This window comes from Panicum hallii, chromosome 2 (assembly GCF_002211085.1).
Source record: "Panicum hallii strain FIL2 chromosome 2, PHallii_v3.1, whole genome shotgun sequence".
NCBI lineage: Eukaryota > Viridiplantae > Streptophyta > Magnoliopsida > Poales > Poaceae > Panicum > Panicum hallii.
Genome location: NC_038043.1, coordinates 3,932,528 through 3,947,795, shown reverse-complemented (window position 1 = coordinate 3,947,795; position 15,268 = coordinate 3,932,528). Strand labels below are relative to the sequence as shown.

Here is a 15,268-nt window from a genome sequence, read left to right as displayed (position 1 = left end):
AAACCTATCTTGCATATATATAGGAACCAATGCCGGTATATGCGTGCCATCCAGTGCTCCTACACAATTCTAACACATAAAAACAGTGGTTCAGTTATTGAGTACTATAAATTAATATAAGGATGAATTCCAATTATATATATGTTACCTCAAAGTATGGGTAAAATCTTCCCGGGCTGGTGGTTATCTTTAGATGTGTCTCCGTGGTTCTCATGGTAATGATATCACGAGACAAGACACATAAAGCTTCCAAAACAGCATTAAAATATCTACTAACTGTCTCTCCGGACCGCAAGAACTCAAAGGCAACTGATCTATTTGTCCATCTATGACCAACAAATTTCAAGAACATAGCCACTTGTTCTTCAATTGACACATTAATACTGTCCTCTAATAATCCACGGGACCTCAAAAGACAACATAACCGGTGAAAAACAGTTTTACTCATGCGTAACTCACTAATACAATTAGCCTCAGTCCCGTTATATAAACGGTTTAACCTCCTTTCTCTTTCCAAATCTCTTTCTAACAAAGAACCATATTTGGGCCTCCTCATCAATCTATTTTCTTGTAACTTGTACCACAATATACAAACACAGATGGCTATGCAAACAAGCAACCTTCTTCTTCGAATGTTATAATCATAATAATAATACTCTAGATAATCCTTCATTGCACCCATCTATACATAAGAACTATTTTAGAATGCATACAACATGTACGACACAAGTAAAATGTAAAGGATAGTTGTACCTTGCAACAAAAGATGATGGTCTTGCTTGAGAATTATTCCTGGAAAAAGAAAAAAAATGTTTAGAGAAATACACACAGATGGGGGGGGGGGTGGGGGCGCTCTGCTGCGCCGACGCGGTGGGGGCTCTGCTCCGCCGGCTGCCTGCTCCGCGGGGGGGGGGGGGGGGGGGGGGGGCTCTGCTCCGCCGGCGGGGGGGGGGGGGGGGGGGGGGGAGGGCGCCTGGCTCGCGGCCTGCTCCGCCGGGGACTGGGGGGGGGCGCATCTGCTCCGCGCGGCCGGGCGGCGGGGGCGGGCTGTCCTGCTCCTGCTCTGCCGCAGGGGGGAGGGCCGCAGAGCGGGCTAGCGTCCTGCTCCCGCCGGCGGCCTGTTCTGCCCGGGGTGGGGGGGGCGGCGCGGGGCGCACCCGGCGGCGGGGGAGTACCTGGCGGCGGGGGAGATCCACGCGAACAGGCGCGGTGCGGCGCGATTCGCGTCTGTGGCGGCCAAATCGAGCGCCCTAGGTGTGGCGCGTTTTCGTGTGGCAAGCTGCGTACGCCCCGCCTCAAAAGTGTGGCGCGCCTAGCCTTAGTATAGCAGCCAAACGCTTGCCTAACAGGGTTTGGCACGCCTAAAGTTAGGCTGTGGCGCCTTAGGTAGGACTCCAAACAGACCCCTAATCCCTGGCCCCACCCCGGTATCGCTTCGGGGACCCTCCCCGCTCCCCCACGGGGAAAATTTGATCCATTCCCACCCGTTCGGATCAGATCCCTGCGGGGATCCGCCCCTGCAGGGTTTGTCTTTTTTTTTCCTTGTGACAGATGGTTTCTGTCAATATTGCTAGCCTTACTCTAATAATTTTTTCAGCTTTTCTTTGACTCCATTTGCAATGACAGAAGCTTTTGTTTAAAGCACTTATATACAATTATGAAGTATCTTCCTTTTGATAACTCGAATTGGTATAATTTGCTTTTGCTCACTCCATCCTAAAAAAAACTCATTCTATGATTCAAAATTTATCTTAAAAATAAGTTATTTTACCCCATTTAATATGTGCATGTACATACAGCAATCAATTAATGCTAAATATAGCTATAAATAGGAGCAAATGAAATCATTTTAATCCCTGCTAATCTACAATAAAATTTGCAAAATAATTTACTTTTTGGAACGGAGGGAACAGAGGGAGTACTGGCAGAATAAATTTCACATTGCAAGTTGCATCACAACGACAAAAATGACCATTCATATTGCAGTCGTGCTTTCATCAGCACTGCTCTATGTCGAGGAATGAGAAACAGATGGATATGTACTAAAAAAACCTACCTCTAAGATCAGAAAACCACAGTGCTCATATGAGCGCGGCGACTGAAAAGGAAATGAATTTGAAGTACTATGTAAATACCTCTACCCTGAATCAGGGTGGCAATCAACACTGATCTAGCATATACACTCGGGGGGTTCACACGGCTAGAGGATCAAACCGCGACCAATTCGCATAGTTACTACAGTACATACTACTCTGTTCTTCGCTGTTTCTAAGGTAGGACGACCTCAGCGCTTAGCTTCATGGGTCACCGGAGGAATACTTCTCATAAGGTAGGACAACCTCAGCGCTTAGCTTCACAGGTCACCAGAGTACTTATGGTGCAGCCACGGCCACACCAACCTCCTGACACTTGGCATCAACAGCTTCCTTCAACTTCCTCCCAAGCGCGTAGGCAAGAGGCGGGGGCACAGCGTTGCCGATCTGCCTGTGCTTGCTCTGAATGTTGCCCGCGAACTCATACCTGTCAGGGAAGCCCTGCACGGCCCAAGATTCAATCGTGTTAAACAGAGATAATCCTGAGCGTCATTGTCATTCCTTTGCAAAAATGGAGGTCAATGTCCAGCAGGTACCTGAGACCGGGCACATTCACGGACCGTGATGATCCTGTCCTGTTCAGGGTGGAAGCACATGCCGACCTTGCCCATTGGCTGTGGATCCGTGACAGATGTGGGGAAGTTGCCCTCCCAGTCCAGCCTCCCGTACAGACCCTTCCACTGATTGTGTCTCTTGGCAGTGTTCGGCAGGCACCAAGGTATCAGGTCTGCCATCTGCCCATTTGACAGTTTCACCTGTGAGCATAGCAAGAGAGTTAGTATTCCATGGACAGCAGGAAGGTGTACAGCAACAGAAACAGAGGAGATGCAACAAGAGAGTTTAGAACATTACCTTCTCGTCAGGCAGGTCATGCCAGTCACAACCTGGTCGTTTTGGAATGTGCTGGCACCTTATGAGGTTCAGCTCATTCATCTCCTTGGATATGTGATCATTCAGTGCCATCATATTCCCTCTAATCTTTTTCTGGAACCAAGAAACAGGCTCACCTCCGTACTGCACAAGATAACAGGGAGCTCATTTAGCATATAACTCTCAGAAAGAAAACAAAAATGGATGGGTTGGAGCAGTAGTTACCTCAAGTGTGAGTTTGCTGGCACCATTTTCCACTTTAGGCAGATCCCCAATTGTATCTCTAACAGTTATCGCTCGGAAAGGCGCTCCACCAGCAGTGCTTCTGGCAGCTGCGTAGTATTGGCCATCAGGCAGTGTTATCTTCAGCTCAGGGCTAGCAAACACATGCATTGGCTCTGGCCAATCAGGAAGAGTCTCTCCAGGTGCAGCAGCCCAAATGAATGCCCTTTTCCTAGACTGAGCAACACCAAAAGCCCCTGCTTCTAGAATTCCAAAGCGGACCTAACCAAATGGCAAACAACTTCTAAGTATACAGATCCAAATCACCACCAAAAATGTAGGTTATAGGTCTTAGTAGACAATGAATGAACAGAATAAAAACCTGATATCCCATCTCCAGAAGAGATGCAACTGCCAGTCGGAATGTCTGCCCTTTGTTGAACGAAACAAAGTTCCGAACATTTTCTAAGAGAAAGAATCTGGGTCGGAAATACTCTGCGAATGAGAGGAATGCTAGAATCATCTCGCACTGAACTTTGCTCCATGGGCTTTGGTTGAATCTATTCATCCCAGAAAATCCCTGAGGAGAGAAGGATAACAATTCAAGTAACTGATCGACAAAACTGAACCGAGTGACTGATGATGTTCTGGCTTAAGTGTAGATAATAACTTACCTGACACGGAGGACCACCATTTATGAATTCTACTTCACCAGGTACTGGAAGGTTACTAATGTTCTCTTCAGCAAGTTTCGCTGCTTGTTCAGCAGCTTCAGAAGTTGAAATGCAATCATCAGTATCCCCACATTTATCCATAATTGCCCTGCATGATCACAAAGTATTGGTCATGTACTCATGTCCAACAACAAAAAATTAATAATGGCATCAAACAATTTGCACTTACTTTAGAATCACATTGCAGTTATCTACAAACACCACAGCCTCAGGATGATTTTTGCTAAATGCTTCACCAGCAGGCTCCTCATATTCAATTGCCCATTTTGTAAAAGATATACCTACAGTATTGAACAATGAGGAAAAGATTTGTTTGAAAGTCATCATGTTCATGTTATACAGCATCGGTGGTAATAATACATACCAGCTTGCTGCAGCCCTTCTGATAAACCTCCACAGCCAGCAAAAATGTCAAGAGTTGCTAGACGGTTCTCTTTTGGCACATCAACCCATTTACCCGAATCTACTTGGTCAGTCTCACAGATCTGCTTTCCTTTGTTCTTTTTCAAAGCACCAGTTGTCTTTTGTGCCATGGACATGAACCTAACATTTGGAGGCAACTGCTCCAGATATGCAATACACACTCAGTTAACTGTCAAAACTACCACTTACTGAATCAGAACAGAAACTTAGATACAACTAACCTGCTTGAGAGCTCCAGTGGCACGGTCATAGATAAGTTCACAGAAAAATACATGTTCAAACATCACTGGAAGGTCTGAACTTGGCAGATCATTCTTCTTCCTAACCTCACATTTTCCCTCTATCATATCCACAGGAACATCAATTATATCTTCACTATAGTAGACCTGAATCGAGCAAACAAACGTTAACAAGAAAGAAAACAAAATGGCCCTTCTCAGAACTCTGGATTTTGCTCACACATGTTTGAGTATAGAAAGTAGCAATGATTTTTATGAATAAGATAACCAAAACATATAAGAAATGGAAAAAGAAGCAAACCTCTCTGATATCGGATGCATAAGCTTTGGCTGATGAAATGTCATCTGGTCTGTAAAATCTTCTAGCACTGATTTTTGTTGATGCTGGATCGAGCTTTTTAGATCCTGCTCCTTCAGGGATGGCCAATAGATGGCAAACTGCATAGGGCTTTAAGCCCACGTTTCTGCCAGCTTTGAAGGTTGCACGATCCTCGTCTTGAGAGAAAAAATCAGGTCTTATGTATAAAAAGTCATTGACATTATATGTAACCTTTCCATAGATGAAGCTGGTCTTTGAGAGCACTTTCAATTCGTCAGAATCTGGCTCTATGTGATCACAAGAGCTACATACACCACTACCAAGACCCATTTTATCACGGGGAAGGGTGAAGAAGGCACCCTTCTCAGGCCAGTATAAGCTTTTGCAGAAATACTCCATTGGCAGGCCCTTTTTCTTCCTCTCTTCTGCTTTTGCCTGCTCAACTTTATCAGCTTCAGAATTCTCTTTTCTATACTTGTGACCCCAAGGCCTTGATTGGACATCAACAGTCACCAATTCCTTGATGTCATCTAATTTGAATTCTAAACAATCATTGGTTAAGAAAACCTCCCTCTCATTTGCAGCATTGCCAAGAATCGTCTGTGAACCTTTTTGTAGCATCCTTCCATGAACCATTTTTTCACCACCATTTTTCTGAAACATGTACTCAATAAAACAGATGACTGCTTCTCCTGAATCATCTTCTAGTGCCACCGTTCCTCCAACAGATATTCTGAGTTCTCGAACGTAAGCACATTTGTATAGAGCTTCGCCAGATGATGTTTTCCCAGATATTTCACTTTCCCATCTAATTTCTTTACAGGTTTGTGACAGCAACTTCCGGGACCGTGTGGATGGTGGAGTCTTTGAGATCTTTTCCTCTTCAATCTGCACCTCATCTTCAGCATCCTCATCTTCATTTTCTTCTTGTTCATCATCAACTTCTTTTGTTTCATTTCCATCTCCCACCTTGGAATCTTCAGGGAAATGATGTGCATAGTAATCGCTCCAGATCCTGTTGATCAACCTGGTTGTTGTTGCACGCATCACTTTTCTTCTTGATGCTGGGCCCATTGCTGCACTTGGGTTCAGATTCTCTCCCCTCATTATTTGAGTTTTTTTCTTCATAACTAACTTTGTATGCCTCCTCTGTTCCATCTTCAATAAAAGCCCACTGACAAATGCGCTCCTACGGATAGTCTCATCTGGAAAATCTGCAAACTGCTGGAGTATTATCTGTCCATGCACCACAATGTACCTCTCAACAAGTGCGATGTTTGACGATATAAATGCTGGGTTCCCTTTGTCAAATTCAGCTACTTTTTTTATGACATCACCAAAAGAAAGCTTTGAAGCACGACTTTGCTCTTTTAACAGGGTGATGATGCTGACAGCAAGCCTTGCTGTTTTCAATACAGGCTCACACCATGGAGCATATTGCTTAGTCGGTTGGCGTAGCTTGTACCTGCAATCACAAGTCAAATATAAGTTAATGGAGTATAAATGAAAGGGAACTATAAGCTATATGGCCAAATGGTAGGTAGGATCCAGTGACACAACCGTGACAATACATAGTTATCAGTTGCATATTGAAGTAGTGTGCTGAAAGAAAGTGGCTGAGATAGTGAGGTATTTACCAGGCCACATCAGTCCGAATGGTTACACAAATCATTGAGCCACCAAATTCTATAAGCCATTCTTTGATTGGGCTTAAATAAATAGGGACTCCTGCATCCGATTGGTCAGCTTTGCTGGAGGAAGAAGATGATTTCGCAGACTCAGCTGTGGAACAGCAACTGCCATCATCATCTCTCATGAAACCAGACCCAAAGACAACTACATCATTTTCTGCTCCTGACTTCATAGGGATTAATTCCAAAGATATAAGCCTGGAATCTGCATTGTACAGAGCCCAGTTATTGAGAATCCTCACTGGCACATCATCAGAAAATATGCTGTCATCACTATCAAATATGTATTCATCCATTTCTTGGTTAGCTGGTTTATAATATGCAGGAAGAGGATAGTCATTGGCAATCTCAGCTTCACTAATTTTGATGTAGACATTTTTCTGGGATGGTGTTCCACGTCTACCCCTCTGTTTCTTCATCATTTTCCATTCTTCTTCTTGTTGCAGTAACCTAGCTAATTTTGCATCATCGTCTTCTGCTATCTCTTCACACTCTGTGTCTTTAATTTTCAGACTTGAATTCGAGATGTTGGAAGGCATCTTGGTCAATTCCACCCTCGATTTGCACTGATCTCTAAGAGCAAGAAGAACTGGCAGGGTAGCAAACTTTTCGTCATCATTGCCTGATGTCTCATCCAATCCAACAAGTTGATTGTATACAAATTCCCCAATGGAGATCACCAAATCTTTGCTCATGGTCCCACTATATCCTTTCATGGCATTAATTGAACGGACAACACTGGCAAGTAATTCATCCAGACCCTGGTCAGGATTCCCACCAGCTGATCTTGTAAGCTTTTTGAAAACTTCAACACACACCTGAGCCTTTTCATAGAAGTGGTCAAAGTAAGATTTGTAATTGCTTGCTGGTTTCACACATTCATAGTCAGCAACATCTGTTGACACCCAGACTACAGGAGTACCTTCATCATAACCAGAAATATTCCAGTCCTCAATTCGCCCAAATCCTTCACAGCGTACTCCTCTTTCACGCTCTTTTTCTAGATCATCATCCATGGGCATGATAAGAGCTGTTATGAAGAAGTCATCAATTTCTGACATTTCAAAGGGTTGTGGATTCCCTTCTGCATCATGCAAGATGAAATCAATCAACTTCCGGCAAGGTGGTGGATCTTCCAGTCCAAGTTTTGTCAAATTGACAGCATCTATTTCTTCCTCCTCCATCCGATTCTTCTTGACCTTGACAACAGATGTTTTTTCAGATAAGCGTATGGATTTCTCTTTGAAATCAGAACAGGCTGCTGCTCTCCTTGGTCTCTTGCGGGTAACATGCCCATCACCGTTTTCAACTCCATGGTGCACCTCTTGTGTTGCATCCTGAGATCCATTCTCCAGTTTGCTGTTTTCAATGGATTTCTCTTCCTTCATTTGTGGCTTTGCTCTGCATCTTCTTGTCCCTGGAAATTGATTGTTCAGCATATCAATCAACTATATAGGGAACAAAACTTATAATAAGAGTACTAAACACATTGAGAAGGATAAAGAATGCAACATACAGGACTCAGCACACAGAGATGCAGCACGCAGACAAACACAAATTCAACCAAAGGGAAGGTTTAGGTAACTGAATAGATTTAAGAAATAATAAATGCTCACCAAACATCAAGCAGTTATTAATGCTTGCTATCAATGACTAGAAATTACAGGCTGTAAAAAGTTAAAGTGCAGCAACAGAAAAATATTTAAGACCAAAGACCATTCAACAACAAATCTACGAAACTTCTTGACTACTTCCAGTATATAATTAGTGGTGCAAAATACAGCTGCAAATAGCACTTCATTTATCCAATCTAAAACTACATGAGTCACGATATTACATCAGGAAGCCATATTCTAAAAGGTAGACAGCTATTCAGCCAAACCAAAACTTAGAAAAGAAATATGTACTTCTGTAAAAACCATTGGAATGCCGCACAGAGCCTACATGTTCAATCTACCAATCCACCCTCCAAGAAAAGAAATATACATTGCAACAAATGGTTTGCATCATAGTTAACAAACTCACTGTACCCCTGTGTTTATAATAGTTGTAATAATGTAATAATATCAACCCCAATAGTTCGTGTGAAATTCAGAAACGAAAATGACCTGTCAGTACATATCATTTGCCTAGAGAAAAATTCTGATAAGTTGGCACTATCATTAAGGGTGTATAAATGTGCACATAATTGTCACGTACTTTACAGCTAAGTTGTAACCAGCATTACATGGACACGGATGCGGGTGTCAGTGTCCAACAAGGGTTCAGGCATCCAATTTGGCATTTTTTCGGGGGACAAGGCAAATACCACTTGGGATCCAATACAGGTGCGGGGTTTCTGACTCGGCAAAAGAATTAGGACACGTGTATCCAGCTAACACTGGTGGTTACACATCACCAAAGCCAAACAGTTGTTCTTAACCCTCGTCGCATATAAGCTGTTAGGTAGGCCATGTATGGGCAAGATCTTAGGGGAGGGAGAGAGACAGAAATTTGGGGCAGACAGTAGTAGGGATAGGAATGACAGCGTTTCCAGCTACCTAGAACATGAACCGAAACTTCCAGCACACCTTGGGAAGGAACATCAACTCCACGTAGACATCATTTACCTTGCATGACATTGGGCATTGGCCCTATAAGTTTTTTTTATATTTTTTGATAAGTGAAAAACGTCAGAGGTGCGCAGTGCAGACGGAACACAGGACAGGGGAGGCTGGTTGAGCAAGCTTGCGTAGTCACCGTGCATCCCACCTGTCTGATAGGGGAGAAGATGCTTGCGGAGCTTGTTTTTTAGTATTTGTGTGGGTGGAGCTTAAAAATGCAACAACAGGTACCTACTTTTGTTCTAAGGAAATCTGTGGGATCTAGGGAAGACATGAGAAAGCAATGATGAATGGCATGGCAGGAAACCGAGGTGGAGAAGAATCTTAGAACCTTAGGGAAGAAGAAATGTCATGGTTCAAGGTGGAGATCAGTAGATGCCTGCCTCAAAGTTTCATGACATTAATGATGCCAAAGCTTATTAAAACACAGCAGAGGATTGAACTCTAGTGTAAGAGGAGGCAGTATGTGCTGGCAGGTTGTATGAAGGGCAATCAAGGGAACTTATAATTCTATGAATAGAAAATAAACACAAACAAGAAAACAGTTCTTACAGAGACAGAGTGGTAAACATGTTTAAAAAAAGAAAACTTTGATGGTATTAAAAAGTGACAGATTCTTTAACTGGTATATAACTTAACTGTTATTCTTTTCAGTGACACAAAACCACTTTTCCTCAAAAATACTATATAAATAGGAAACATTTTGACAAAAAGAATAAACAAAACATTGATCAATACCCAGAATGAAAAGATAAACATTTATATTAGTTGCATAATGCATTCAATCTAAAAATAATTAAGTAGTCCTAAATTGCTAGGATCCAAACAGAAATTAAATCCAGATGATTTTGGAACTCCAAATATAAAAAAATGAACTCAAAAGTCTCAACATGCTTTGAGCTAACATCAAAGTTGATTCTCATGAGAAGAATTTTGAAATTTGTTAAACCAGAACTAAATTTGTTTTCAGAATTCAATTACTGAACAATTGAACCTAAATATTCTAATTTCCATCGCTGCATAAAATTTCTGTAAAAAGAAAAATAGATTCGATTAATCTAAATGAAATTTCCTCATTATCTGTGAGACTAATTTAATCCACTACCTACATTGTGCTATGCGTTATGATTATTTCCACTTTAGAGATTTTAGGTGCAGTAGCAGGGTTTGGCATAAAGCTAATGCTCAGGTCTCAGAATCCTCTACGACCAATAATGCTACTGCAATAGTTATTTTTCCCCTTCTATAATAGGTACCACAGAGTATATGGTATCTTGCGTTTGCCAATTCTTCCTTATCGTAAAAGATATCGCATAAAGATTCCTTTTGAAGAATAAATTCTTAGAAACATTTCTTACACGTATATAAAGTGGCTTATCATGTGGTTGTTACATTGGTTCATTTGTCAGTGAATAGTGAAGCTATCGTTATCTAGTTAACAATTTGGCTGAATCACCATGCTAACGACCATATGTGCCAACTGGCAAGTGCTACTTCATGGCTAGTACATGTTGCTCCATCCCCACCAATGATGACTGTGCTCGCCATTGCCACTATCAGAATCACACTACAAAGCTTGTCATTGCCTCCTGATGCACCTAGAATGGCCATGGTTGCTACATCTAGTTGAGTAAGGTAAGGCAAGTGAAACAGGGAGATTTCAAGTGAGACGGCCACCTCAACAACATGTTTCATTGCCACTGCCACAACTATGCACAAGCAAAATTTGAAGAAAGTAAACAGAACCCCTTGATATATTGAGCCCAACCTAATACTATATATGCAAAACCACTGCCAGCTCCGAGGGTGAAATCAAAATGTTTTTCAAACTTTGGCACAGCAGGCGTAACAAATACTGGGTTTTGCAATAAATGGTGCATTTTGGACTTCCATAAAAGTAGAGGGGTAATCAACTGAGAATAAAACCATAAATATTACAGCATATTCCTCAAAACATTGTGTGAACAAAATCATGCCATACACTTAAACATTAATAGTATAAACATTGAAGCTGTCCAAAACAAGTAAACTAGATAATTAAGAACTAGACCTGTGGTAACAGGAGATCGCGGAGTTTTCACCATGTCTTCCTGTAAAATTTTAACTTTAGTTAGCCATGTCAAGAACTAGCAAATAAATGCAGGAGGCCCACCAGCAGCACAGATAAAGGAAATATGTGGAATGACCAATAAGCAAGACAAGTTATAAAAAGCACAAAGATAAGGGGCCATACTTTTATACAGCTCAAAGCAAAAGTGGTGTAAAATGGTTTGACCAGGCAGAGTCAAGAGTTGGGGTTCTGTTTTCAACATATAAGACAAAGTGTTCATTTGTGTTTAGAATGGCATGCAGCAAATATATAAATACAATGCAAGCCACAGTTTTTATTGAATCAAGCAGCATACTGTACTAATAGAGTCCACAAAAGGTTTAAGCTATAAAGTCACAGCAATCAATAGCAGAATAACTTCCTTTTTAAAAGCATGCACAGAATTATGCTCTGAATCAACTAAGTACACCTACTGCTTTGAGTGGAACTATAACAGGTCATATAACAGATTGTTGTCAAGTCATTCTCAAGACATGAAGGAGGAGACACTCAATATTAACAGAAGAACTTGCACTAAGAAACAGATATGTGTCATCCTCTGCTGCTCTGCACCCTAAGCTGTGTAGAAGCACAAGACTAATCACTTACTAACAGCCATTATCTAGAAAAATCAAAAACTACAAAGCAATTTGACAGTGTTAACCACAAAATGATAGGATTAGTGCCAAGATAGAAATGATATTATCATGAAAGTAGCTTATAGCTAATGTATCTCCATTTGGTATTTCTCATGCCCAAGGCAAATAGGGAAGTGACTTGCAAGAAGAGTAAGAATAAAAATCAATCTAACCGTAGGAACTTGGAATTACAACAAAACACAATATAGTCGCATTAGGTTATCTATTGGATATGGGAATATTACTCAACAGCCAACCACCATCAGCACAAATCACAAGCAAGAGCAGCCCCAGAACCATTTAGTGCTTGTATTTTGGATAACCTCTAAACTGACATGTAATAGATGGAGTATTCCATTGTAAACAGTTGATATAATCAAAGCAAATAAAGCACTCACAGAAAGTTCACGTCACTGTTGGCAAACCCAAATTCACCATGTCTATATAGCACAGCAACAAAAATCACTGAAATAGCTCAGCAGCTTGAAGAGATAGAGAGTGCAAGGCGCAAATACCAAGGAGAATGAAGGAACAAAATCACCAGCTGCGGGCAATTAGCGACAGGATACTGGGGCGGCAGGTGATTGTTGGGAAGGACAGCAATCCACGCACAGATCTGCTGCTCCTGCACCACAGTAACATTTGAGAATATCAGTAGGTGTACGCCAGTAAATGGGAAAAATATCTACTTAACCGGACACTAGGAGCTAACAAATAAGGCGAAAGCGACGTGGGCACTATTACCAAGGAAGATGGGATGGGCAAAAAGTTAATCAATTCAGCACCGAATCACGACCCCTGAACCTCCACTCAACCACTCAAAAATATCTCTCAAAACAACCTCCTAAACCTCAACGGAGAATATACCGCATACAAAGGGGAAAGGACTATACAGAATTACCCAATTACAGATAAACAGACTCTGGTGGTAGCAGCAGGGGACTCTGCAGAATTAAGACTTAAGAGCCTGAAGCAACCCCAAATTTGCAGAGTTAAGCACACTAAAGCAACACCAAACCATCACCCCTAAACCTCCAAACCACCCAAAATATCTTCGCAAACAGTCTGCTAAACCCCTATACGAAGAACTTATACGAAATTAAAGGGCGAGGAAGGACTGCACAGGTAGCTATTGGCGGCTGTGAACACAAACTTAAGCACACCCTAAATCTGCAGCTCCGGCACCCAGGACCACCAATATAAACCTCCAGAGCTCACACCAGAAGCAACAATGCGAGATGGGTTGGGGAAAAACCGGAGCAAAAATGATCGAAATGGGAACACTCACGACTCCCGAGGCAGCAGGCGCATCAAACCGGCTCCACTATGTAACTGTGCCAGTAGCGGAAAAGGAGAAAGCGGAGCAAACGATGCGATTCGGATCGCAAATCCAGCCCCAAATCCCGCAACATTCTAAAATCTCCCACGAATCGACCACCAAGGCACGAAATCCTACTCTACCGAAGCACGAAATTCCTCCTAAATCGCACCAGCACCGCGAGAAATTTGACCCCAAACGAAGCTCCAGCACGAAGCTGAGGAACACGCAACGCTCCGACGGAACTCTCGAGGCCGATTCCCCTCGAATCCCCTCCCGAATCGCCCCCTGGCTCGAGCAGCAGCAGCACCGAAGGGGGGGAATCCGGAAACCAATCCTCCCGAACGGCTAAACCCCCCAACCCGGACGGAGAACTCGAGCGGCGGAGTGGGCGGCGGCGCGGCTCGCCGGCGAGACCACGCCAACCCCTCCTCGAACCCCCCCCCCCAACCCAACCCCAGCGACGACCACCGGAGCGCGCATCCGAGAGCCCCGACCAGCCACGCGGGCAACTAACCGAGGAGGCGGACTTACCGACGCGGCGGCGCCCTCGCCGGCGGCGCCGGGGCGAGGCGGCACGGGTGGTCGCGCTCGCGGCGGCGGCGGCGGCGGCGCGGGGGGCGGAGCAAGGCGACAAGCGGGCGGAAAGGGGAGCGGAACCGGGGGCGCGTGGGCTTTATAGCGCGCGCGCTCCGGTCACCCCCCGGTTCGGGGGTCTCGGTTTCGGCTGTGGCCGCGGCGGCGAGGCGGGGAGCACGTGGAGAGGCGGGGCTGGGCGGGGAGGGAGGGTTTTGGCGGGAGACCGGCGCCCGCGGCCCCGAAATCCCAAAATTTTCCCGTTCGCACGGGCGCGCTGGCCGCCACCACCCCCGCCCAGCCAGCCGAGCAGGGGCGCGGAGCCCCCTCGCGGTCCGGTTGCCAAAAGAGACGGGGGAGGATGGGTGGTTTTTTGGAAAAGAATTTGCTGATGCCTTGTTTGGGTTTCTCGGCTAAGATCTCGCTCCAGATTTATATTTGTTTCAAATTTGACATGCTAGGGGGCCGATTCCATTTTTTTCCTCCCTGCATGATTCTATAGTCTTCTTGCATGTTTCCTTTTTGGAGGGCTCCATTGTCTTGTTATTTCATTTTTTGAATAAAAATTGGCCAAATCACCCATCGAGATAAGTGTGAGAGCCGTCTTTTTATATAAATTTCTTGCTCGAGATTTATTAGTGTAGGAGGCAGATCGCCTTTCTTTCCCTCTGATTCTCAAAAACGACCAAGCAGAAACTGGTGCATTTTTGGAACTAATTAATTGGTGCCTCATTTTGCTTCTACCAACTCATTAAGGGTATGAATTGATTTGTTCTAGATTTATCATATATTTTTCAAAATTCAAACGGTCAGGACTATGTTCCGTATTTTTTTTCCATTGATGATTATTGTTGCCATATTTTATTCATAGGATTGAGATAAAGAGCACCACTAGATTTGTTTCTGTATATTTCTTCGACCCATTTTGTGTATTGAGCAGAGAACTAATCAATGAGTGAGTCATATGTCTGGTCTTTTTTTCTCAACCCAGTTGTACCACAAGTTTGGTAGTATACAGAGTGAGATGTGAATGCTTATGGCTGGATTTATCTCTTTAATTTCATCTCCAATGTGACATCCTATTGATTTCAGTTTAGTGTTCTTATTTCGGTTTATTGTGATTCCGGCATTCTTGCAAGTTGCGTTTAGTATAAGTTCTTTATGTAATAGGGATACTACTATTGTTGGCTTTGGCCTTGGCCACGTTAAGCATTAGAGTTTCTCTAATAAGGTATAAATAATTTTTTGAGGGAATAGAAAAAAATAGGCGAGTATTTACAATGAAGTTACAAATACCCTAGGCTTAAAAACAAAAGACTGACGTAAGTATGAAAAACTACTCAGTCAAGATGTTAGTTTGTCACCAATAGTTGGTTTAGTTCTAAGAACAACAAATTTCAACTCCCTCTCAAAGGAAAAATCCCTTTGAGGTATAAACATTGTTAGGTAACAT

General features: G+C 43.1%; 1 protein-coding gene across 3 annotated transcripts; it reads right to left on the bottom strand.

Moving 5' to 3' along the window:
• Window positions 1-1,960: 1,960 nt before the first annotated feature.
• Window positions 1,961-13,807, bottom strand: LOC112880349 (DNA (cytosine-5)-methyltransferase 1B). Of its 3 annotated transcripts, XM_025944925.1 has the most exons (14): window positions 13,774-13,807; window positions 12,437-12,546; window positions 11,245-11,284; window positions 6,538-8,008; window positions 4,883-6,365; window positions 4,564-4,728; window positions 4,284-4,479; window positions 4,089-4,200; window positions 3,860-4,007; window positions 3,568-3,765; window positions 3,189-3,467; window positions 2,946-3,107; window positions 2,630-2,848; window positions 1,961-2,534 (listed from the first exon to the last, which is right to left on the bottom strand). In XM_025944925.1, exons 3-14 carry the CDS (start codon window positions 11,276-11,278, stop codon window positions 2,373-2,375), a joined length of 4,629 nt encoding a protein of 1,542 aa, XP_025800710.1. In that variant the 5' UTR covers window positions 11,279-11,284; window positions 12,437-12,546; window positions 13,774-13,807; the 3' UTR covers window positions 1,961-2,372. The 3 variants fall into 3 exon arrangements, with proteins under 3 accessions (XP_025800710.1, XP_025800708.1, XP_025800711.1); XM_025944923.1 differs by lacking the exon at window positions 13,774-13,807 and having other exon boundaries at window positions 12,437-12,585; XM_025944926.1 differs by lacking the exons at window positions 12,437-12,546; window positions 13,774-13,807 and adding an exon at window positions 12,320-12,338.
• Between the last annotated feature and the right edge of the window lie 1,461 nt (window positions 13,808-15,268).

Bases quoted from the DNA above. Each gene is read 5' to 3' on its own strand.
- LOC112880349 (XM_025944925.1), bottom strand. From the start codon at position 11,278: ATGGTGAAAACTCCGCGATCTCCTGTTACCACAG. The intron at 4,201-4,283 runs GTATGTATTATT...TCAATACTGTAG, and splicing joins AGAAGGGCTGCAGCAAGCTG to GTATATCTTTTACAAAATGG. The intron at 4,008-4,088 runs GTAAGTGCAAAT...GTGATCATGCAG, and splicing joins AACTGCAATGTGATTCTAAA to GGCAATTATGGATAAATGTG.